The sequence below is a fragment of the Haliotis asinina genome, chromosome 8, assembly GCF_037392515.1.
Source record: "Haliotis asinina isolate JCU_RB_2024 chromosome 8, JCU_Hal_asi_v2, whole genome shotgun sequence".
In the NCBI taxonomy this organism is placed as follows: Eukaryota; Metazoa; Mollusca; class Gastropoda; order Lepetellida; family Haliotidae; genus Haliotis; species Haliotis asinina.
The window spans coordinates 38403208-38428533 of NC_090287.1; the positions used below are offsets into that span (position 1 = coordinate 38403208).

General features: G+C 38.9%; 1 protein-coding gene across 1 annotated transcript; it reads left to right on the forward strand.

Annotated features, from left to right (window-relative positions):
* The first annotated feature begins 1596 nt into the window (after nucleotides 1–1596).
* LOC137295264 (galactosylgalactosylxylosylprotein 3-beta-glucuronosyltransferase 1-like) lies at nucleotides 1597–24278 on the forward strand. Its single transcript, XM_067826581.1, has 5 exons — nucleotides 1597–1699; nucleotides 3312–3907; nucleotides 11325–11411; nucleotides 11605–11811; nucleotides 24183–24278. The coding sequence occupies exons 1-5, from the start codon at nucleotides 1597–1599 to the stop codon at nucleotides 24276–24278; spliced, it is 1089 nt and encodes a 362-aa protein (XP_067682682.1).
* The last annotated feature ends 1048 nt before the right edge of the window (nucleotides 24279–25326 follow it).

The window sequence follows — 25326 nt, forward strand, 5'->3', positions numbered from 1 at the left end:
ACCTATTCCATTTGTCCTTCCAGCTTTTACTACCACTTTTATAGAATCCGTAGATTGACACACTTACCACGCCTCTGTGGCAGCCTTTCTGTTATCGTCGTCCTGGAAGTAGTGCCCACGTTGGGCAGAAAATAGTCACTGGGGATTAGGCCTGGCTAGGTTTCTAGAAACCTTCGTAACCCTACGAACTTCTTAAGCCTATTCTTAACAGATTGGCTACGATCAAAGTTAGGAATTCCTAGGGTTACGAACGTTTCGAGAATAGGGGCCCTTGGCTGTAGGGTAGGTTCCATAGACAGGCTTGTCAGTACAAACTGCGGACCTGACCTGGATCACATGAACAACTGAAGTATATACATTATTGCTATAGCGCAAACTCGCGGGCATCGATTGAAACCAACTGTTACACATACGTATATATGGTGGCGTTCCTAGATCTGATCCTTCTCATAGTGATTAGTGTATGTATTTTGCAAATGTTCTGGTTCCCAATATCAGTGCTAGAACCAACCAGAACATTTCGGTTAGCCGATTTAGTCAAGGATGTAATAGAACCTCTACCTGACCTCCTCCACATGTGCATGACCTGTTATGTCAGTTGGCACAAACGTCAGGTCAAGTTAACTTCTTTAAATAGGGGAGCGGGGAATGTTAAACAGCGACCTTGCCTCGGCTGTGCACAATAACAGACCCAACCAGTTGTTACTCAGTGCAGTAGTATATACTTGATCAGGTCAAGCTGAACAAGCTGTTACCTGAGTGTGAATCCCCATGCATCCCGTGTTGGTGATATTACCTCATACACTACTCATCGTGTGTTTGTTCGATAGGGTTTCTCTGAAAATACGCAACATATTTCCAGAGTGACGACCCGTGAAGGTCCTGTGTAAAATAGGCCTTCAGCAACCAATGCTTGCCATGAGACCCGTGAAGGTCCTGGGTAGAATAGACCTTCAACAACCCATGCTTGCCATGAGACTCGTTAAGGTCCTGGGTAGAATAGGCCTTCAGCAACCCATGCTTGCCATGAGACCCGTGAAGGTCCTGGGTAGAATAGGCCTTCAGCAACCCATGCTTGCCATGAGACCCGTTAAGGTCCCGGGGTGGAATAGGCCTTCAGCAACCCATGCTTGCCAGAAAAGGCGACTATGCTTCTCGTAAGAGGCGACTGACGGGATCGGGTGGTCAGGCTCGCTGACTTGGTTGACACATGTCATCGGTTCCCAATTGTGCAGATCGTTGCTCATGTTGTTGATCACTGGATTGTCTTTTATTTACAGACCACCGCCATATAGCTAGAATATTGCTGAGTGTGGCGTAAAACTAAACTCACTCACTCACTCCAGAGTGACATTATTTTCATTCTGTGCTAATATTTCATGGTTATATGTCCATCACAATATTATTTCTATCATTCAGTTCGGAGCAAGCTCCCATTTATTGAAGAAACAGATGCACTAAATCTTTACTACCTATAAATATATAGTATCTTAATAATGGTATCAGGTTCCCTCGCCCAGTTGTACGCGTGTAAGCTGAACGCTGGATGACCTTCCTCACATCAGCATAGGCAAATATGATTTGTCCTGCTCCACAATGCAACACATGAAGTTCAACAAGACCCAGAAAAGCGGAAACTTTCGTTTCGTCCTCTTGATTCCTGCTGTACTGCTGTCTTTTTGTTTTATCATATTTGCAGGTAAGAGTGGCGCGTTTATTGCATGGTAGATTTACAACATGGCGTTTGGTTGTGTTTCAGTGTGATATAATTTTGAAAATGCTGATATGTTGGAACCTCTGTATTAAACATCAAAGCTACAATATATGTATGGTGCAGTATCATTACAGGTGTCCAGCGACCCGTTTCAATAACTCTCAATACATCTTAGCATTTCGCAACCAATCTTAGCTGCTTCTTTGAGTGGTATTTAGAAGTTGGTTTTACGGACAAGAACGATTTGTTTATGGACGGATAACTTCTTTATTTCAATGGATGCATCAATTGCTGTCAGGAGTTGTCTATCCAAAAATCGTTCAATTTAATTTGTTTCAAGATTTGTTTGGCGTTATTTGTAGAAAAGAAAACACCATGCCAATTTCCTAATTTCTCTCAACATGTATGAACCATGGTTGTTACAAAGGGAAACTTGAATTCCAGGATGCCTAGAATTTCAAAAATACATAGTGCGATACTATAATTATAAGGGGTGTATTTTCCTAGTCTTCAAAACAATCGCAGGTGATCGTTACCCCTCTACTTCAGCGTTGGCTTAAGACAGGCACAAGAGCTTAGTGGAATTGAGCCCAGGCCTGATGGTGCCACCGAAGACCACAGAGATAGGCGAGTGACAGCTCTCAAGTAATTCGACCGGCATGTAGTCGATTTGTCTGTCGATAGGTAGGCAAGTTATCGAGCCAATATAATGTACAGTCGAATTGTATTTCACAACTCAGGGTCAGTCTATATTTGTAAAACACGTGTTTGGTTTTCATGTTGTTGACCTACTCTCAGGAAATGGAGGAATGTGCCTGGGGATGTACAGCCTTTCGGAATTAATTGTTCGTTATATGATATGTCACCTGTCCCTTTTCTTAGAGAAGAATTTCATTGTTAATTATATGACATGCCATTTGTCCCCTTTTGTAGAGAAGGATTTCATTGTTAATTATATGCGTGTCATCTGTCCCCTTTTGTAATTAAACTGAGATGTCATCCATCCCCCTTTGTAAGAAAGGATATCATTGTTAATTATACATTGTAGAAATGTGATTCATTGTTTATCATATGGCATGTGCCCCTCTGTAAAAATGTTTTTTTCATTGTTAAGTATATGACACGTCTTCTATCCCCTTTAGTAGAGAATGATTATATTGTTACTTATATTTTACGTCCTATGTTCTCTTTCCTAGATAGATTTCATTCTTAATTATACGACATGTCATCTCCTCTCTTTTGTACAAATGGATTTCACAGTTAATTATATGACATGCCATCTGTCCAGTTTTGTAGAGATGGATTTCATTGTTAATTATATGACATGCCATCTGTCCAGTTTTGTAGAGATGGATTTCATTGTTAATTATATGACATGTCATCTGTGACTTTTGTAGAGATGGATTTCATTGTTAATTATATGACATGTCATCTGTGACTTTTGTAGAGATGGATTTCATTGTTAATTATATGACATGTCATCTGTGACTTTTGTAGAGATGGATTTCATTGTTAATTATATGACATGTCATCTGTGACTTTTGTAGAGATGGATTTCATTGTTAATTATATGACATGTCATCTGTGACTTTTGCAGAGATGTGGTATTCAAAGGCAAAATCAAGAACCCGATTACAGACCGTGGAAGTGTTGTTAAAACAAAAACAAGAAACACTCCTGGCAAGCTACAGAAGAAACAAGGAGCAACTGAGAAAAAAGGACAATGTCATAAAAGATCTTTCAATCAAATTTAAACTTGCAGCGACGAGAATTCAAAATCTTTCGCTGCAGCTTGAAACTCGGAGAAACCGTTTGAATAATCTCCCTATGATATACGCCATAATGCCAACCCATACACGGGTACAGCAGAAGGCTGAACTTACAAGATTATCTCAAACCTTTCTACACCTATTCAAATTTCATTGGATTGTTGTTGAAGATTCTACGAAGAAGACTCGATTAGTTGGTAACCTGTTGAGAAACTCTGGTGTGTCGTTCACACATCTGTGTGTTTCGACACCTTCAGATGCCCAGTTAAATGTCGGTGGTCTCGTAAGAACATCTGCAAAGGGTGTGGAACAACGAAACAAAGGAATATCTTGGCTGCGAAACAACGTGGATCCAGCGACTCAAGATGGAGTTGTGTATTTTGCAGATGATGATAACACATACCATCTGAGAATATTTGAGGAGGTAATCTCTAAGATCCTTCTTCTCCTTTTAGAGGCATTTAGAAACTGGTATTATGAAAAGGAAATACTATTTATGGACAGACAGCTACTTTATTGCAATAAATGTAGATCCTAGCAGCGTTACCAAGCAAATGGCGCACAACATGTGCAACAAGGAGAACTTATACATGAATAGAGTTAATACAGTTGTAAAGACTGATGCACAGTATCTTGTCAATGACATAATGAGGCTCGTTATGAATACGTCAGCCTCTTCAACTGTAGAAACTTAAACACACTTCATGTGTGTGTGTGTGTGTGTGTGTGTGTGTGTGTGTGTGTGTGTGTGTGTGTGTGTGTGTGTGTGTGTGTGTTTGTGTATTCATGCTGCATATGTTGTGCATCATTTGCTTGATAACAGTGTTAGGATCTACACCGGAACGTCGTATCTACTGCGAATACTGAAACTATCTATCCATATAAAAGTGTTTCCTCTACCTGTAACATGGCATCACGTGTTACTTTTATAATGTTACCATCATGGTGTGTGACTTTGCGCGTAGAGCTTGTGTAAAAAATCAGTTAAGTTAAGCAACGTTAGGCTCGCAGAGGCCTTGGCTGGATGACCATGTTTGGCAGGTTGGCTCATGAGAGTTTCTAGGATCAGTCCTATCCAACAACGAAACACGTACGATACATGAAGTCTCCCCTTAGACAAGTGAGTTTGTTATAAAACACGTGCCTCAGCTGACATAGCAGAAAAAGGGTACCCAATGGGATAAATCGCGTGTCTATCAATCGTTTAGCGCCTCCCAAACAGCTTGGATTATCCTGGGTGATGAAAATCAGATTGTAACGCTTTGAGAGTGACCCTGCTTGGTGCGGAACACAGCGCATTAAATGCCCTCATTATTGTTATCATTAGTAGTTTCATAACAAACACTTTGTGATATGTCAGAAATGGTGAAAAGGACAAAACAAAATCCCCAACCAAAGTTGTATACCTGTGGTTCACAAGGGTTCAAAAAGGCGTACGTTGATGAAGGTTTATACTTCCTCGGGAAACATGGGTTTCCAAGACGATGCGAATGTCTGTGTGCAGCTGCTTCTCTTTGGTGTTCCAGGCAAAGGTGATCGTGGGTTTGAATCTGTGATCATCCGGATTATGTCCCTTTCAAATTGGTAAATGTCTAAAACCCAAACTACTTCTGGCGTTTCTCAAACTCTTCAAGACTCGGCACCCGTGGCGAGCCACCTCCTCGTGGTGGGTGCTGGGTAACGCTAAGTGCTCGCCAACCCCCCGTTGTGGACCCGGGGGCATATTTGGTCCACCAACCTGTTGGCCGTGGGTTGCGGCCCTGTGTCGGTGGAGGAGGGGATCCTGGTGGTTGAGGGCAATAGGGGCCTGCAATCGTGCTCCTGTTGCTCAACACACTACTTTGGCCCTGACTTCACCTAGACGGGTGGTCGAATGGGCCCGGTTCGACCAATCGGCTGGTCACGCCAAGCCCTGTGCATAGTACTTATTTTTTCACACTTTTGACTTTTCAAAAATTATTGTGTGGTCTTGGCTATTTCATATTTGCTAAAAGTCTTGTTTTTACAATTTGCCTAGAGTCCTATGCCAGAAGGCGGTGGCTCATGGGCCAATCTGGTGGGATCTATCCTTTTTAGGCATTTTCCTGCTTGAGTATACTCTCCTAGTATCCTTGGTGCCGTCTGACGGAGATCCACAGACAAAAGGCATCGTCCTTGTTGACACTCCATGGTGGGTAGGGAGCTAGGAGAGTGAATCCAATTTAATACAATCATGGCACCCCCACTTAAAAAACGTTCGCATGAATCAGATGATTCATTCTCGTCAGAGGACGAAGATACTACAGCTCTCTCAAATCCTGCAAGTTGGTCTCGCTTTCTTGTCATGTCTGATCCAAATGATGGTCCTCTTAAATTGAATCCTTTTGCTATTGCGAAAGGCATAGAAGGTCTGGCTGGTGAAGTCAAAGAAGTTAAAAAATTACGATCAGGATCTCTCCTTATTGAATGTAAGAAACAAATTCAGTCACAAATTCTGCTTTCAACTAAATCTCTGGCCAATGTTCCCGTTAAGGTGTCGTCTCACAGGACACTCAACAATAGCAAAGGCATCGTCCGTGATACTGGACGCTGCCTATCTGACATGACTGAAACAGACATTGTTTCCGAGTTACAGTCTCAAGGAGTCACTGCTGTCAAACGATTTACATTCAAAAGAGAAAATGAAATTGTAAAAAGCAATACGTACTTGTTTACTTTCTGTCTTCCATCCCGCCCAAGCTCACTTAAAGCTGGTTATTGTCAACTAAGGGTAGATGCCTACGTTCCAAATCCCCTAAGATGTTACAATTGCCAAAAGTATGGCCATGGTTCCAACTCTTGCCATAATCCAGCTGCCTGCAACCGATGTGGAGGGAAATGTGAAGACAGTACACTGTGCAATAACCCATGTGTTTGCGTCAATTGTTCTGGGAGTCATCCCTCGTCTTCCAGAGAATGCCCGTCATGGAAATTCCAATCAAAAATTTCTCGTGTCAAACACGAACGAAATATCACCTTTTCTGAGGCTAAGAAATACGTCATTGCTCAGGAATCTACCGGCCTATCTTATGCTGCCGCAACTGCTTCTCCTGTGGCTTCTGCTTCAACTCCAAGACCTCTTCCATGTAAATCGGTAGCTTGCCAGACCGAATACACTTGGGCAAAATCTTCAGCTCCAACCTTGATCCCTACCGCAAATAAAGAGAATTGTACACAAACATCCAGTTCACAAACCCTAAATCAGTCTATGCCATCTAGCGATAAGGATTCGTCCTCTTCTCAAAATACGACCTCATCTAAAAAATCAAAATCAGAGAAAAATGAGACACAACTTGAAAAAATCAAATCCAAAACTAGAGCTGAAACAAATAGAAAGAATCAAAGTGGTAGAACGCCGAAAGGGGCCAATAATCAGGTCCAAATATTTAACAAATTTGGATCACTCGAAGACATGGATATGTCCGACCACAACCATGGAAGGGCACATAGCTTGTCTCCAGCCAGGAAGGTGAGGGGTCGATCTCCTGTTCATCCCCCATAGAGATTGTTTCTTCACCTCTAATACAATGAAACTGTAGAGGACTCAGGACAAATTTAAACGATTTACATCTGTTAGTCCAAGATTTTAAACCGTCAGCATTCTGTTTACAAGAGACATATCTCAAGCAGACTGATCTTTTTGAATTACGTCAATATAATGCTTATCATTGTTTTTCTCCTCCGGGTGGAATAGCCACTGGAGGATCTTTAATCCTTGTTCGGAATGATGTAATCCACAGTCCTGTTCTACTTAAAACAAGTCTTCAGGCCGTTGCAGTAAGACTTACTTTGCATGTTGCAGTTACTCTTTGCTCTTTGTATGTTTCGCCTTCCTCATCCGTTCAGCAAACTGATCTTCAGGCTCTGTATGATGAACTCCCTAAGCCCTGTATAATCATGGGTGATTTAAATGGACACAATCCACTCTGGGGCAGTCGTAATACAAACACTAAAGGTAAATTACTGGAGGAATTCATTTCAAATAATGATCTATGCATTTATAATGACGGTTCAAATACGTATTTACACCCTGGCACAGGAACATATTCATCTCTTGATTTGTCTTTTACTGACTCCAGCCTATTGAATGAATTTGAATGGTCAGTCCATGACGACTTTTGTGGAAGTGACCATTTCCCAACAATGCTAAAGCCTGTGAATCCATCTGACGTTCCGCTATCATCAAGATGGAATTTTAAAAAGGCTAACTGGCCTCTGTATGAAATTCTCTGCGCTGAACAACTTAAACCTGAACTTTTTAATGATATTCCTGATGCCATGAAATGTTTCTCAGATAAGCTAAATACCATAGCTGACGAATGTATCCCAAAGTCCTCTTCAATTCCTCACATACGAAAACCATGGTTTACAGATAAATGCAAACAGGCTAGGAAGGCACGGAAGAAAGCCGAACATTATTTCCGTCGCCATCCTATGGTCCACAATTTAGATAAATTTAAAATTTTGAACGCCAAAGCTCGACGTGCTTTCAAGCAGAGTAAACGCCACTCTTGGCAAACCTATGTCTCAAAAATTAATTCGCGCACGCCGATATCAAAGGTGTGGAATATGATCCAGAAAATCAAGGGTAAGGGATCGAAAGCTAGCGTCAGTCATCTGAAAGATGGGAACCAATTATTGACTAGTAAATCAGATATTGCAAATAAACTTGGTGAAACGTTGGCCAAACACTCTTCCTCGTCTAATTATGTACCTGAATTCCAAAAATATCAAAAACAGCAGGAAAGGACACCTATTAATTTCAATTCAGATAATGGAGAAGACTACAATGAAACATTTTCGATACATGAACTTCACACTGCTCTTGATCAGGCTCACGATACTGCTTCTGGAGCTGATGGTATACATTATCAACTCCTGAAACACTTGCCAGACTCATGTTTGGAGACACTATTATATATTTTTGATAACATTTGGACAAGTGGAAAATTCCCCTCCTCGTGGCGTGATGCTATTATTGTTCCCATCCCTAAACCTGGACGTGATCATACTAATCCTTCTAATTATAGGCCCATTTCACTAACTAGCTGTGTTTGCAAGACCATGGAACGCATGATAAATAATCGACTCGTTTGGTACTTGGAAACCAATAACCTCATAACAGATATACAATGCGGTTTCCGTAAAAACAGAAGTACTGTCGATCATTTAGTGCGTTTAGAATCTTTTGTTAAAAATGCCATAATTAATAAACAACATGCAGTGTCAATCTTTTTCGATTTAGAAAAAGCGTATGACACGACATGGAAACATGGAATTTTAAAAGATTTACATGACTTTGGATTACGAGGTCGTTTACCTCAATTTATATCCAACTTTTTAAATGACAGAAAATTTCAAGTCCGAGTGGGTTCAACCCTGTCTGATCATTACATTCAGGATCAGGGTGTCCCACAAGGCAGTATTTTGTCTGTCACACTGTTTAGCATTAAGATTAACAGTTTATCCAAGGTTTTAAACGATTCCATCGATGGATCGCTTTTCGTGGATGATTTTAATATTTCTTGCCGCGGTAAAAATATGCATACTATTGAACGGCAACTGCAGTTGTGTTTAAACAAAATAAATAAATGGTGTCTCGAAAATGGATTTAAATTTTCTCAGTCAAAAACTAATTGTCTACACTTCTGTAGAAAATATAAGCCACATAAAGACCCAGAACTCTTTTTAAATGGCACTCCCATTAAAGTGGTCAAGGAGGCCAAGTTCTTGGGTATAATTTTCGACTCCCATTTAACTTTTCTTCCACACATTAAATATCTAAAAAATAAATGCTTGAAGGCTCTGGATTTACTAAAAGTTGTTTCCAATTCAAAATGGGGAGGGGATCAAGCTACCCTCCTTCACCTATATAGATCACTGGTCCGCTCAAAACTTGATTATGGGTCCATCGTATATGGGGGAGCCTGTAAAAGCAGCTTAAGACTACTGGATTCTGTCCACCACCAAGGTCTTAGACTTTGTCTCGGATCCTTCAGAACGTCTCCTGTGGACAGTCTTTACGTCGAAGCAGATGAACCATCTCTTTCACAACGCCGTATAAAATTATCCGTACAATATATTACAAAACATTTTTCTAACAAGTCTAACCCTGCCTTTAACTGTGTCTTTAATCCCCTCTATGGGGATTTATATACTAAGAAATCTTCCCTTGTTCCACCTCTTGGGCATAGAGTTAAACCATTCCTTTCTGATGCTGGCATTGAGCTGGAGATTATACATCCTTCGCGTTTACTTTCTTCTCCTCCTTGGCAACTAGTGCGGCCAAAAGTTGATTTAACTCTTACACAGTTTAAGAAGTCAGAAACTAATCAATTACAATATAAACAAGAATATAATCAGTTAAAACATAAATATAGCAATTACAAACCCATATTTACCGATGGGTCCAAGGACGATGGCCCAGTAGCTTGTGCCACTGTCATTGGATCCAGAACAATATCTGCTAGATTGCCAGATTGCAGCTCCATTTTCACAGCTGAAGCAAACGCCATACTAATGGCTCTTAAATATGTTCAAAGACACCCCAAGCATAAACAGTATGTAATCTATTCCGACTCTCTTTCTTGCCTTCAGGCTATTAAAAATATTTCTTGCAAACATCCACTTTTAATTGAAATTATTGAATTGCATAATGATCTTGCTACTGGCCAATACGACATCGTCTTCTGTTGGTTACCCAGCCACGTGGGCATTTCTGGTAACACAATGGCCGATCTAGCTGCTAAAGCAGCACTCAACAAATCTGTGACACCACTTCTTATTCCTTACAGCGATTACAAAGCCACCATTAGATCTTACATCCGTGATCTGATGCAAAAGAAGTGGGACACCCAAGTAGGTATAAACAAATTACATGCGATAAAACCCTCTATTGGTTACACCTACTTGGGTTGTCAGACGAGATTTGAAGAGGTCATTATGCGACGATGTCGCATTGGCCACATAAGATACACGCACGAATATATACTAAAAGGTGAGGATCCTCCGTTTTGTATCCCTTGTGATGAAAGAATCACAGTCAAGCACATCTTGCTTGACTGTGTTGAGTATTCCATCACAAGGGACACTTATTTCAAATCAAAAACAATGAAGGATCTTTTTAACAATACTAGTGCTCATTTAATCATAGGATTTTTAAAAGAATTAGATCTGTTAACTGATTTGTAAATAGATACATATTTTATAACTGGAAGTTTAAATTAGTAACTCAATATGTTAGTGGCTGTACCCTCAAAGGGGGTTAAAGTACTGTAAAATTATTGTCCTCCTAAGAGGGTACGTAAGTCCCGAAACATTTGATGTAAATTTAAGGTTTCCAGGTTTTTAATCGCAGTATTTTTGTCATTTTAATGTATGGCCAATTCTCCGCATAAATGCCACTGACTGAAGGGATGGTGTAAATCCAGCTAGGGTCCATGTAGGTAGCAAAAGTAATGTAAGTCCCCATGGTCCCTAGTATGGTGATCTACCTTCAGTTGTTGGCAATCCATAGCCCATTTTTATATTGTATTGTCCTCTTATAGTTGAACTGTTTTAGATCTAATTACTAGTTTTACATTCTCTGTGATATTCTAGTTGTTTTACTGTCCTTTGTTGACAGGTTTTTATGATATAAATGTATTCCATTTCCTGTTTAATGTTCTCGTCACGATATGGCTGAAATATTGCCGATGTGACGTTAAACATTAACTCACTCACTCACTCTTCAAGACTCAGGTTAACGTACTTCTTTTCCCTTACTCAATGTCGTCATCAAGTGTGTTCTTTGATTGATATTTCTAAACATACCTCTCCCACAGATGCGCCGAACCCGGAAGATTTCTGTCTGGCCGGTTGGACTCGTTGGAGATCAAAGATATACAGCGCCTATTGTGAAGAATGGAAAGGTAACGATAAAAGGACATATTTTTCGTATTCTGATACAAATTCGAGAAAACATATTTCATATTCCAACGATTTGTTACCGAGGATCGTTTTATTAAAGAGTAAATTAAAATGTAATTTGTTGAAAATATAAGATGTATATGTTGATGCGTACGGTACGTATGTGTATGCATTGGACTTTGCTTCTCATCTCAGGTGACCCGTTGGCGTGTAAGCTATGACCCTATTCGAAAATTTGCAATAGACATGGCAGGATTTGCCATGAATCTTCGTCTTTTCTTTGAAATTCCGGATCTTCAATTTTCCCACTACACACGGCCGGGATCTCAAGAATCCTATATCATCTCTAAGACCAATATTACCTTGAATGAACTAGAACCGCTGGCTGACAACTGCACAAAGGTGAGTACCTGTGATGTTTATCACGTTTTTTCTCAAATGCTGTAGATGAGGGTAAAGAAACCCGAGCTGTCTCTTGTGATATTGAACACTCATGAATGTTATCAAAACTTTATACGTTATATTCCATAGGAATATCAGGAAAACTACTGCTTTGGTTAGAAAATTATCTTGGTGATATAAAACAGTCAGTTGTTATTAATGTCACAAATCAAATACAAAATCTGTCTTAGCTGGTGTTCCTCAAGGTTCTGTCTTGGGACCAGTATTATTTCTCGTTTATACGAGCGAGAATACTAGGTAACGTTAATCTCTTCGCTGGTGATACGTCCCTATACTTGTAACTGAACATCCGTTTCAGGCTCAGACATTGCTTAATATTGACCTAGAACGCATTTCAGACTAGCCTAGCAAGTGGCATTTTAATTTTAATCCTGAAAAGACAGAAGCTATGTTATACTCCAGTAAGACTTATGCAAGTCGACTAACACTTTATAATACTGCGATTTCTGAAGTTTGTGAAAATAAACACCATAGTCTGATTTTACAAAATTATAGAAAATGGCAGAAACATATTGATTATATAGTAGCCAGAGCAAGTCTACTAATAAATTGTCTGAAAAGTTTGAAACAGAATATCGCTTGAAAGTGCGGATGAATACTTCGTTGACTGCTATGGTTTATCTGATAGAGAAGCTACATTTATGCCCTTAGGACTATATCAGGTGCAGTGAGGGGCACAAGTCACGAAAACCTCCATGCTGAGACAACATATAGTTCCTTAGTCGAAAGGCGCCGTTATCATAAATTATGCATGTTCTACAAAATGGTAAATGGGTTAACTCTACAATATCTCTTAATATGGGTACCACCAAATGTCTAGAACACGTCACAATTTAATTCTGGACTCACAAAAGTCCAGAAACTCTCAGCACTGTGGCCACTCTCGCACAAGCGATTTCGCAAAATTAAACAGGCAGCTGTTATGTATGTGTGCTAAGGATGAAAAAATGAAAAAAATTTTTTTCGAAAACTCAAAATTTAAACTCGTTCGCCCATGGGCACGCCCATGGGCGAACAGTGGCCAATGGGTAGGCCCATGGGCAGGCCCATGGGCGAAAGTGTTTCATTTCATCCAGAATGAATGTTTTGGAGGTTGTAAATGAATGAAAAAATGTTAATAAGTATCATGACACAAATTTCAGCTTGTTGTGACTTGACTCTGCTAACTGACAGCGATTTTGAAAAATCTCGCCCATGGGTGAAAAACATATTGGCCCATGGACGAGAATAATTAATTTCATTGAAACTAGATGTTGTTTTTTTTCCAGGCTGTGCAGTTTTTCAATAAATGAACGTGTATTTATTATTGTCTTGACACGAAATTAAGCTTATTTTGACTTAATTCGGCTAATTAAGAGTGATTTTTCAAAAAGACTCGCCCATGGGCGAAAACCATTTGGCCTATGGGTGAGAATATTTACTTTTACTCAAAATACACCTTTTCCCATGTTTTGGAGGTTGTGAATGGATGAAAGTATGTTCATAAGTATCATGTCACAAAATTCAACTCATTTTGAATTAATTCCGTTAATTTAGAGCTATTTAACAAAATCTCAGCCATGGGTGAAAAACATTTTGGCCCATGGGCGAGAATATTTCCTTTTACCCCAAACACATCTTTTCCAATATTTGGAGGATGTAAATGAATAAAAGTACATTTATGAGTATCATGACAGAAATTTCAACTCACTTTGACTTAATTCCTCTAAATGAGAGCAATTTTGAAAACTCTCGCCCATGGGAGAAAGACATTTTGGCCCATGGACGAGAATATTTGCCTTCACTCAAAATACATCTTTTCCTGTGGTTTGGAGGTGTAAATGAATGAGGATATATATATGAGTATCATGGCACAAAATCCAACTCATTATGACTTAATTCTGCTTATTGAGACCGATTTTCAAAAACATCTCGCCCATGGGCGAAAAACATTGGGCCCATGAGCGAAAATCTTTCCTTTTCACTCCAAATACATCTTTCCTAATGTTTTGGAGGATGTAAATGTATGAAAGTGCCATTATGAGTATCATGACACAAAATTCAACTGATTTTGACTTAATTTTGCGAATTCAGGAAGATTTTTAAAAATATGCCAGAATAATCACTTTTACTCAAAATACATCTTTTCCCGTGTTTTGGATTTTGTAAATGAATGAGGATATATTTATATGTATCATGGCACAAAATCCAACTCATTTTGTCTTAATTCTGCTAATTTGTAACAAGTACAAGAATCTGGACTTCCACTTAAATTTTCATAGCTTTTTTTATTGTCTTGGAGGTTGTAAATATATGAATGAAAGTGTGTTTATAAGTATCACGACAAAAAAAAATGAAATCATTCCGGTCTTAATTCGACTAATCTCTCTCGTGGACGAAAATATTTTCGTTTGCTCGTTTTCTTTATTTTGCAAACATATGGTTTAAAAATAGATGAAATTCTAATGACAATTCAGTTTAATTTCGTGAGTTTAGTTTTATGTTGCACTCAGTAATATCCCAGCAATATGGCGGCAGTTTGTAGATAATCGAGTTTGGATCAGACAATCCAGTGATCAACAGCATGAGCATCGACCTGCACAATTGGGAACTGATGACATGTGTCAACCAAGTCAGCGAGCCTGACCACCCGATCCCGTTAGTCACCTCTTACGACAAGCATAGTCGCCTTTTATGGCAAGCATGGGTTGTTGAGGCCCTCTTCTACTCCAAATCTTCACGGGTCCCGAACACAGAGCTTTACTTCCAGCAACATATACAATACACTTAGAATACTAAGCCTTGAGATTCTTTTGAATTTAGGTATTCTATAAATATACCAAAATTCAACCTATATCTATGAAGTTGAAGTTATTTGTGAAAGCCCTAATCAAGAGTGACCAAACTCCAGTGACTATGCTAGGACACAATAATAAATGGTGCTGTGAGATCTTTAACCTGTATTGAAACATGTCTTGCCAATTCCACTGACATTCACCAAATGTACCTACCTAGTAGTTTTAAGTGTACCTACCCAGTTTAGCATGTTTCGTTTTAATAGTGTGGTCTCCATTTTTAGTAATTCCCGTTTGCCCGTGCCGGTTTTTCCTCGTCCGAGGTTTTATGGGGTATTCTCCTATTTGTCAGACCAGAAATTATCTACAACAGGGGTAGGTCACTCGCTTGTTTCCTTTACCATTTGTACTAATTAGTATGCGCCTCCTCATGCTCCAATGCACACAGTGACCTGATTCGTCTCCATCGCAACTTAGGCTGCGTTTAACAGTACTTCAGCCAGTTTATTGTATCAGTCGAAATCTTACAATGAATGAATGAATGAATGAATAGCAAGAAGTATATCTGAATGAATGAAAGAAATGATAAAAGAAAGAAGTGCATATGTGAATGAATGAGAAAGATATAATAAAAGAAAGAAGTACATATGTGAATGAATGAAAGAATAAATGATACATCACGGCCATCCCTTCCAAAACATGCTAAAGAACGCAAAACTATCGTTAGATCACATGTGTTAACATCAGCTTGTTATTGTCTCCCTGGTCAGGCGTAACAATTGTCAGACAGGTTAAAACAACAAACTATCTGGTTGACTGCACAGCTACCTGTTGACGTAGTATACCCACAACACCTACTTTTCCTGCCTAACCTTCATCTACATCACCACCCTTAATATATTGAGCAGAGAGCAAGGAAGGCCCTACAGCTGTAACCACTGAACCGTGGCGTCTCTCTGCTCCCAAGTTCCCAAGTAGGGGTGTCCTTCTCTACCTCTTCCATTAATCTTAAAACATCTAACACGCTCAACGCATGCATCTTTTTATTAAAATGTGATGTTATACATAATCATAAGAGTATTTTTATGTATTATTCAGTTGATAAATTATTATTCTATGATATATATATATATATATATATATATGTATGACACGCTGGACAGGTCTAGGGCATTTTGTGTTAATTTACCATTCCCATTTTCATAATGCTTAAAAAAGACACTCATTAATCTATCGCAGAGTTTTGTCATTCCTTCACTCCAACATGGTTGCTAAATCCCCTATGATCATAGTATATCGACTCTGCCATACCCAGTTCACCTAATCCTGAGAAATCAACCAGTCATGACATACCCACATCGCCTAATTAATTTTCCGTACCTATCGAGTAAAAAATACATAAAATGGGAGGACGCCTTGTTAACTAATGGGAGTGAGCCTTGCAGGGAGTACCCTCACTCTCACAAACCCACGTATTGAGGAGAAGCGGCCGTGTTTGTCGGGGATTTTTCTGGCTTTGCTAAATAAATCGTACATAAACATGTAAAATATTTTGCTTTGATTCTGTAACTACCCACATTATGACATTGAGACCATTTTGATTTATCTAGTAAAATACGATTGAAGAGTTTTGAGTTTGAATCTTGCCACTTTAGCGCTCTATCTTTTTTAATGGGGCGTGCATACTAATATTTAGGTTGTTTTTAGTATTCCATCTATTTGTTTAAATTAACTGATTTACCTGTTTTTGCTTTGTTTGGGTTTTTTATTGCAAGTGGCCCAGCGAGTGAGTCTGCTTTGATACCTGTAAATTTATTCTGACGTTTGACGAGCGGGACGTAAACAAGAACATATATGGGGCCCCTGCATCAATACGTATTAAAGTGTTTGAAACATTATGCTAGACCATTATTTGTACACAAGTGATGAAATGTACCTGAAAGATCAAGGTTCATAAGAACGTACAAGGCACATTTCTCCTACCTCATTTAAGAATGTCCATTTCTGATTGGTTCACGTGGCCTTGCGAGGGAGAATAGATAATTTTTACCCCGCCACGTGGGAAAAGCCTGCATCCAGTCAGTGAACTGTAAAGCAGTGGTTCGAATCGACTATAGTTAGTACCATGTTAATATAATACATGAAGTCTTTGAATGTCATTTAGAAGTGAAAATACATAAGAATGAAGATTATTATGGATATCAACTTCTTTATGACAGAACACAACACCTGATGAAGGAGTAAGCATTAACTCCGAAACGTTGTGTTCTCTCATAAAGAAGTTGATATCCATAATAATCTTCATTCTTAAATATAATACATGGTTTCAGCTTGTTTTGATGCTCTTTTTACATAAAGTGATATTTAAACATTCGTTATGGTAAATACGGTGTAGCAATGTGATGAAGAGTATGCGGGTTTCTTCATCCCATTTCATCCACCGATGAGAATGGTGGTATCCTCTTTTGGTTCACACCCGGATTGTCGATTGTTTTATCAAATACACAACAGGACTGTCGAAAAGCAGTGGAGTGTGACAGTGCTCAACACTGTTCTAATGACACCCGGAGCGTCGACTACCTTGGAGAACTTGTGCCCGAGAATGCCCGTGAATAGCAGAAGACTCGTCTCTACGCTAATTAACGAGCTAAAACACATACACACAGACTTCGGTGAAAGAATGAGCTGCGGAACCAATTCCTGAATGATAGTCGTCGCACGAACAGTAGTCGAGAAAGTTGGCGTCATCGTGAATCGAGGGTCTGTGAGCAATGTAAACTGCATATTGTGAGACAGTGGCCACAATAAAGAATAAAGAAGAACTTGACAGAAGGCTTCAGCGTCTCAACGAGCAGCTCCAAAGACAAGAGATTTCCGTAATGAGCTGTGCTCATCAGACTGTCTGCCTCGCTCATAGTGACCACATTACTGTACTTTATAACGTATTTGGTTTTCCTTCATGTCCGGAGCGTCGAACGCCATAGTGTTGACACCTGATTACCTCCTTACGTATTACCCGAGACCTCGAATTTACAAAAATTTCAATTCAATTTTAGACAGCCCAGGCAAGTCGTTTGTTTAAGGAGTAAGAGGATTAGGAGGCATGGTCGACTAGATTTCTTTGTTTAACTAATCCCACACGGCCTTCACCAATAGAGGGAATGATTTCTGTTCAGTTATGACATTGCTGTTCTCCATATGTCTCTATTTTCTCCACACATCTCCATGTTGTATTTTTGTATGTTTTGTAACTCTGATAGGGACTGGTGAACAAGCTTTACAGTACCTCACCCATACAGCATTTAATACAAAATATAAATGAAGCATGTGTCGTCATCCATATGAACTATCATATAATAACATATGCATACATATCATTACATCAAATACATCTTTCATATAAGTAAACATGAAAAATAGAATTATGGTTTGTTGTGTCTGACTAGCTCTTTGTAGAAACACTGAACATTTGTGAGAAGGTTTTTGACAAGTTAATTAGTTTCCTGTTAAAAAATTTAAAAAATCAAGCTTTGTGTTTTATGATAAAATCGTGGACGGATCAACTATTTTCTGGTTTTCACAGTGAATAAGTTCTTTTCCGTTCACCGAAGTCATCATAGACCACAGTGAGAAAAGGTCGATCTTCAAGCAGTAAGGAAGACCATGATAGCGTATGGAGTACGTGTGTCTTGGTCATCTCCTCCGCTATCCCCTCCCCGAATCCACACCCCACCAGGGCGTGTAGGACTTGTCTCGGTGAATAAAAAGGGACTCCTATAACCCCATATACCCCTAATCACAATGCTATAATTTGTCGTTTTTGTGTATCCGGTTTTGTGTATTCTGTAATATTGTATAGTACTGGTGAAGTGTTAATCAAAGCAATATTTTGCTTGCTAAACGAACCACATTTTTTGAGAATCAAAATATGTTTTAAGCACATTTCCAAAATTGAAATGCAGCATGCACACAATAACTAAATTGGAAGGAATATCGTGCCGGACAAGGTTTTCCAGAGCACCTGCACATAAATGTCAATGTCTTTCAAAGACTAATATGTGCAGGTCTTGCAAAAGGACAAAGCAGGTATGCTTGACAAAGTTCTTGCAAAGGAGGTTTATACACAACACCAAAACCAACCGGTCAGCTCGACGCCTTATAGAACAATCAATTCGAGATTTCCTTTGAATGTGAGATATTTGGCTGCGCGTCTTGCGCAATCAGTCTTTTTCATCCATATACACTCACGAACACCTGTTCATTTCAAAGCTGGTGTCTCCTAATGACCTAATGTGATCCATGGATGAATTTTGTAAATGACAAGTAAAATACACATGAAAGCGGCAGCTGTTATACTCCAATAAACAAGACCAGCGGACGAGACATGACTTTTTCGGTGCAAATTGTCGTAGGCGCTTTGCGGAAATTACGTAAGTGAACGCGGAAGAAACAGAAAGCGTCATCGTTCCGCTCAGTTTCCATTGTCTTTGCGAGTTATGCTGAGATACTCAACAAACTGAGATAAAAGTCAAAATGATGAAAAAGTGGAAATCAGTGTGTGGATTAGAACTTGAAAATCACTCATGAAGTCTCTGACAAAGTAATATCTGTTCAGGTCATGATCATTTGGAAAAAAATACGAAAGTTCTATGGATATACAACTTCTTATAAGGTAAGCAGCATTTCGGCGTAGCTGTTAAACTCGTTATCAAGAAAGGAATATCTTACAGGTAGTCCTGTAAGTTAAACCTTTGTTTTGGGTCGAGGTCAAAATCGTTTGGTGTAGTGACAACGGTGTTGATTTATGGGATTAGACACGGCTTTTCTATAAAAAAGTAAAATGTGTGTCCTCAGGAAACGAAATAAGACACGTGTACCAGAATGTAAGTGAATCGATGTTAGCGAGTTCAATCAGTGACTTCAGTTAAAATGGGCTTTCAGTTCACTCCTTCCAGTAGTAATGAGTTATTTAGTTTCTTGGTAAAATTGCTTGCAAGGTGAATGTTGAAAATGACAGTTTTCAGGATCATTTTAACAACTTCAGTTATGGCAAATGCGCTGCTATGCTTCACGTTTCGTCCTACTTATTTTACGGGAAGATACCTTTGTGTAAACAGCTATATGTTCATTCTGAGAACTGGTAAAAAGGGAGAATATATCTCGTGAAAATGAATTTTGAAAGACTGCAGATCAACTGTTCCAGTTGTCTCAACAACATAATTTCTAAAATACTTAGAGACAACAATCACGGAAGCCAAAGTAAATCTGTGTAGCAAAAATAGTGAAAATTTATTTAAAAAATAGAAAAGTAAACGCAAAGTCAATCTTGATTACATTACGTATTCCTCATAGCCCGATATACTGATTACACATTAATAGTATGGATACGTTAATGTATAGTTTAAACTAATCTCCTCAAGTAATCGGGACTGGATTGTCAAGCATAAACATACATATCAATGCCGCTCCATACCAATAATATAATTACATAACATACATGATAACAACACTTCATGTTCCGCTCGTCAAACGTCAGAATAAATTTACAGTTATCAAAGCAGACTAACAGGCCCACTAGCTGTAAAAAACAAAACAAAAACAAATAAATTAATAAATCCAAATGAATAGATGGAATACTAAAAACCACCAAAATATGCACGCCCCCTTTAAATAGGTAGAGTGCAAAAGTGGCAAACCGGTAAAATATGCCAAGATTCAAACTCAAAACTATACAATCGTATTTTACTAGATAAATCAGAATGGTCTCAATGTCATAATGTGGGTAGTTACAGAATCGAAGCAAAATATTGTACATATATGTATCATGAAATAATAATTTATCAACTGACTAACACATAAAAAATACTCTTATGATATGTATAACATCACATTTGAGTAAAAAAATGCATGCGTTGAGCGTGTTAGATGTTTTAAAGATCAATGGAATAGGTAGAAAAGGACACCCCCACTTGGGAACTTGGGAGCAGAGAGACGCCACGGTTCATTGGTTACAGCTATAGGGCCTTCTGTGCTCTCTGCTCAATATATTAAGGGTGGTGATGTAGATGAAGGTTAGGCAGGAAAAGTAGGTGTTGTGGGTATACTACGTCAACAGGTAGCTGTGCAGTCAACCAGATAGTTTGTTGTTTTAACCTGTCTGACAATTGTTACGCCTGACCAGGGAGACAATAACAAGCTGATGTTAACACATGTGATCTAACGATAGTTTTGCGTTCTTTAGCATGTTTTGGAAGGGATGGCCGTGATGTATCATTTATTCTTCCATTCATTCACATATGTACTTCTTTCTTTTATTATATCTTTCTCATTCATTCACATATACTTCTTGCTCTTCATTCATTCATTCATTCATTCATTCATTGTAAGATTTCGACTGATACAGTAAACTGGCTGAAGTACTGTTAAACGCAGCCTAAGTTGCGATGGAGACGAATCAGGTCACTGTGTGCATTGGAGCATGAGGAGGCGCATACTAATTAGTACAAATGGTAAAGAAAACAAGCGAGTGACCTACCAAGGTAGGTACACTTAAAACTACTAGGTAGATACATTTGGCGAATGTCAGTGGAATTGACAAGACATATTTCAATACAGTTTAAAGATCTCACAACACCGTTTATTAATGTGTCCCAGCATAGTCACTGGAGTTTGGTCACTCTTGATTAGGGCTTTCACAAATAACTTCAGCTTCATAGATATAGGTTGAATTTTGGTATATTTATAGAATACCTAAATTCAAAAGAATCTCAAGGCTTAGTATTCTAAGTGTATTGTATATGTTGCTGGAAGTAAAGCTCTGTGTTCGGGACCCGTGAAGATCTGGAGTAGAAGAGGGCCTCAACAACCCATGCTTGCCATAAAAGGCGACTATGCCTGTCGTAAGAGGTGACTAACGGGATCGGGTGGTCAGGCTCGCTGACTTTTGCTGACACATGTCATCAGTTCCCAATTGTGCAGGTAGATGCTCACACTGTTGATCACTGGATTGCCGCCGCCATATTGCTGGGATATTGCTGAGTGCGACATAAAACTAAACTCACGAAATTAAACTGAATTTTCATTAGAATTTCATCTATTTTTAAACCATATGTTTGCAAAATAAAGAAAACGAGCAAACGAAAATATTTTCGTCCACGAGAGAGATTAGTCGAATTAAGACCGGAATGATTTCATTTTTTTTGTCGTGATACTTATAAACACACTTTCATTCATAAATTTACAACCCCCAAGACAATAAAAAAAAAACTATGAAAATTTAAGTGGAAATCCAGATCCTATACTTGTTACAAATTAGCAGAATTAAGTCAAAATAAGTTGAATTTTGTGCCATGATACTTACAAATATATCCTCATTCATTTACAAAATCCAAAACACGGGAAAAGATGTATTTTGAGTAAAAGTGATTATTCTGGCATATTTTAAAAAAATCTTCCTAAAGTCGCAAAATTAAGTCAAAATCAGTTGAATTTTGTGTCATGATACTCACAACGGCACTTTCATACATTTACATCCTCCAAAACATTAGGAAAGATGTATTTTGAGTGAAGGCAAATATTCTCGCCCATGGGCCAAAATGTCTTTCTCCCATGGGCGAGAGTTTTCAAAATTGCTCTCATTTAGAGGAATTAAGTCAAAGTGAGTTGAAATTTCTGTCATGATACTCATAAATGTACTTTTATTCATTTACATCCTCCAAATGTTGGAAAAGATGTGTTTGGGGTAAAAGGAAATATTCTCGCCCATGGGCCAAAATGTTTTTCACCCATGGCTGAGATTTTGTTAAATAGCTCTAAATTAACGGAATTAATTCAAAATGAGTTGAATTTTGTGACATGATACTTATGAACATACTTTCATCCATTCACAACCTCCAAAACATGGGAAAAGGTGTATTTTGAGTAAAAGTAAATATTCTCACCCATGGGCCAAATGGTTTTCGCCCATGGGCGAGTCTTTTTGAAAAATCACTATTAATTAGCCGAATTAAGTCAAAATAAGCTTAATCTCGTGTCAAGACAATAATAAATACACGTTCATTTATTGAAAAACTGCACAGCCTGGAAAAAAAACATGTAGATTCAATGAAATTAATTATTCTCGTCCATGGGCCAATATGTTTTTCACCCATGGGCGAGATTTTTCAAAATCGCTGTCAGTTAGCAGAGTCAAGTCACAACAAGCTGAAATTTGTGTCATGATACTTATTAACATTTTTTCATTCATTTACAACCTCCAAAACATTCATTCTGGATGAAATGAAACACTTTCGCCCATGGGCCTGCCCATGGGCCTACCCATTGGCCACTGTTCGCCCATGGGCGTGCCCATGGGCGAACGAGTTTAAATTTTGAGTTTTCGAAAAAATTTTTTTTCATTTTTTCATCCTTAGCACACATACATAACAGCTGCCTGTTTAATTTTGCGAAATCCCTTGTGAGAGAGTGGCCACAGTGCTGAGAGTTTCTGGACTATTGTGAGTCCAGAATTAAATTGTGACGTGTTCTAGTCAAAGCCGCTTTAATTGCGAAAGTCCGATAATCTCCAGTGTAATGCATGGCGTGTGTCTTACTGTAATAATTCTTTTCTTCCATCAGCTGTCAAGGTATGGAATTCACTAGTCATCATTGTTGGAAATGTTGAGTCATTAGCCTGATATAAGAAGTGTACGTTTAGTGGCCTGACGTTATCCCTAATGTTTGAAAATTACACATCGGATGGTCCCAGGCGAGGTCAAATTCTTCTCTGTCGTTGACGACTGTGCTGCAGTGATCTTAACTCTCACTTGTTTGATAGATGTTTGTCAGAGTGCCGAACCTGCTCTTATGAAGACACTCGAAAGGATCCTTCCCATTATTTTCTTCAGTGTCTTCTGTATGATAGATTTAGATTTAATTAATACTTCTTTCAAAATAAAATAAGTTTACATGCTATTTGTTTTTCTTCAGTATGAAAACGAATTAATAACAAGATCGGTTTATAATTTCTTACGTGACACCAAACGTTCACCATAAAGAATGGTACCATATTCTGAATTTAGTTTGAAAGTATTGAATTCTCTATTTCCACAAATGTATTTATAAACTCTTTCTTTATAAGATTATGTTTTGCAGAAACGTAGACTGATGCAGTCTGTTTGCTGATAATATTTCATTTTGTAGTTTATTAATGTTTAATGTATGCTACATGAATTTCGGGAAATAAAATACTGTTTAAATCACGGTGATGATCGCATCACTACTGAATACTATTCCTTACGAATTCAGCAATGACACACTCTGTACGGACTGGCGGCATGAGTGGCTCAGCTCGCTGGTCACAGTCAATCGTTATCCTATGTTTCCATCGTGCTTGAATACCAGACGTTGGTATTGCGTCTTCAGTCAGCATCTGCCATTGAACCGAAGCCCGGATTGTACAATCATACCAAAATTAGGTGATGTTTCACTTTCCGTAGTTTGGTACAATACTGCACAAAGCATCAACGAGATTCCTTTGTATTTCTTTTACTTTGGCAGGTCCTTGTGTGGCACACTAGAACCATAAGTCCAGATCTGACAAAAGAGGATGCGATGAAGGCGAAGTTTGGACCGGACTTCATTGACGAAGTATAGAGAAGTCATATCATACTACTGTTCTTGGGTTGCACGAAACATGTTGACTTGAAAAAGGGAAAACGATCCATTTGATCACACCACTGACAATGATACCGAGCCCCTCTCATAGACGGATCGGGGACCCGGACTCTCCACACCCCGCGCACGCACACACATACACACACATACACACACACACACACACACACACACACACACACACACACACACACACACACACACACACACACACACACACACACACACACACACACACACACACACACACACACACACACCATTGTCCTGAAAGCTCATTAATTAACCCGTGAAATGTGCACTCCCTTTTCAAGAGTGAGTCCCACACACTCCCTTACATACCACAAGATAACATTACTTACGAGGCAGCCCTAAGAGAATTGTCAGACAAGCCATCTTCATCTCCATAGATTGGTGTTATGATGAATTTGATACGACGAATAAAGTAAGGAAACAAACCTATACGTCTGTTGGTCATTTTTCAAGTACCTGTTAACTGGATATTGTTTACAAAGAAACTTGCCGAAGTTTAACGGGTTGATCGTGCGACTTCTCCCTCTAGTTGACGTGATGTTTTCCTACAGGTGATACAATGACCGATACAGTATTGTGACCAATATTCAGAAATAATACACTAGACTAACAACTTGAAACGTTTGGCTGCTCTGGTCATTTGCAAGTGAGTTTAAGAAAATTCATTGTCTACCCGACATGTTGGACACAAGTTCTGACACAGGGTAGTGTGCTCGCCTAATGGTTAAAGCGTTCGCTCGTCGCACCGAAGACCCAGGTTCGATTTCCCACATGGGTGCAATGTGTGAAGACCATTTCCTAGTGTCTCTCCGCCGTGATATTGCTGGACTATTTCTAAAAGCAGCGTAAAACAACACTTACTTACTCTGACACTTAATTATCCAACGATGAAGATAAAGTGGCTATATCAGTACCACACAATTTCTCTCCCGGAGCAGATGACAAATGAATGTGGGAGTTTAATATTCCATCTATATGGCGGCAGATGGCGAAT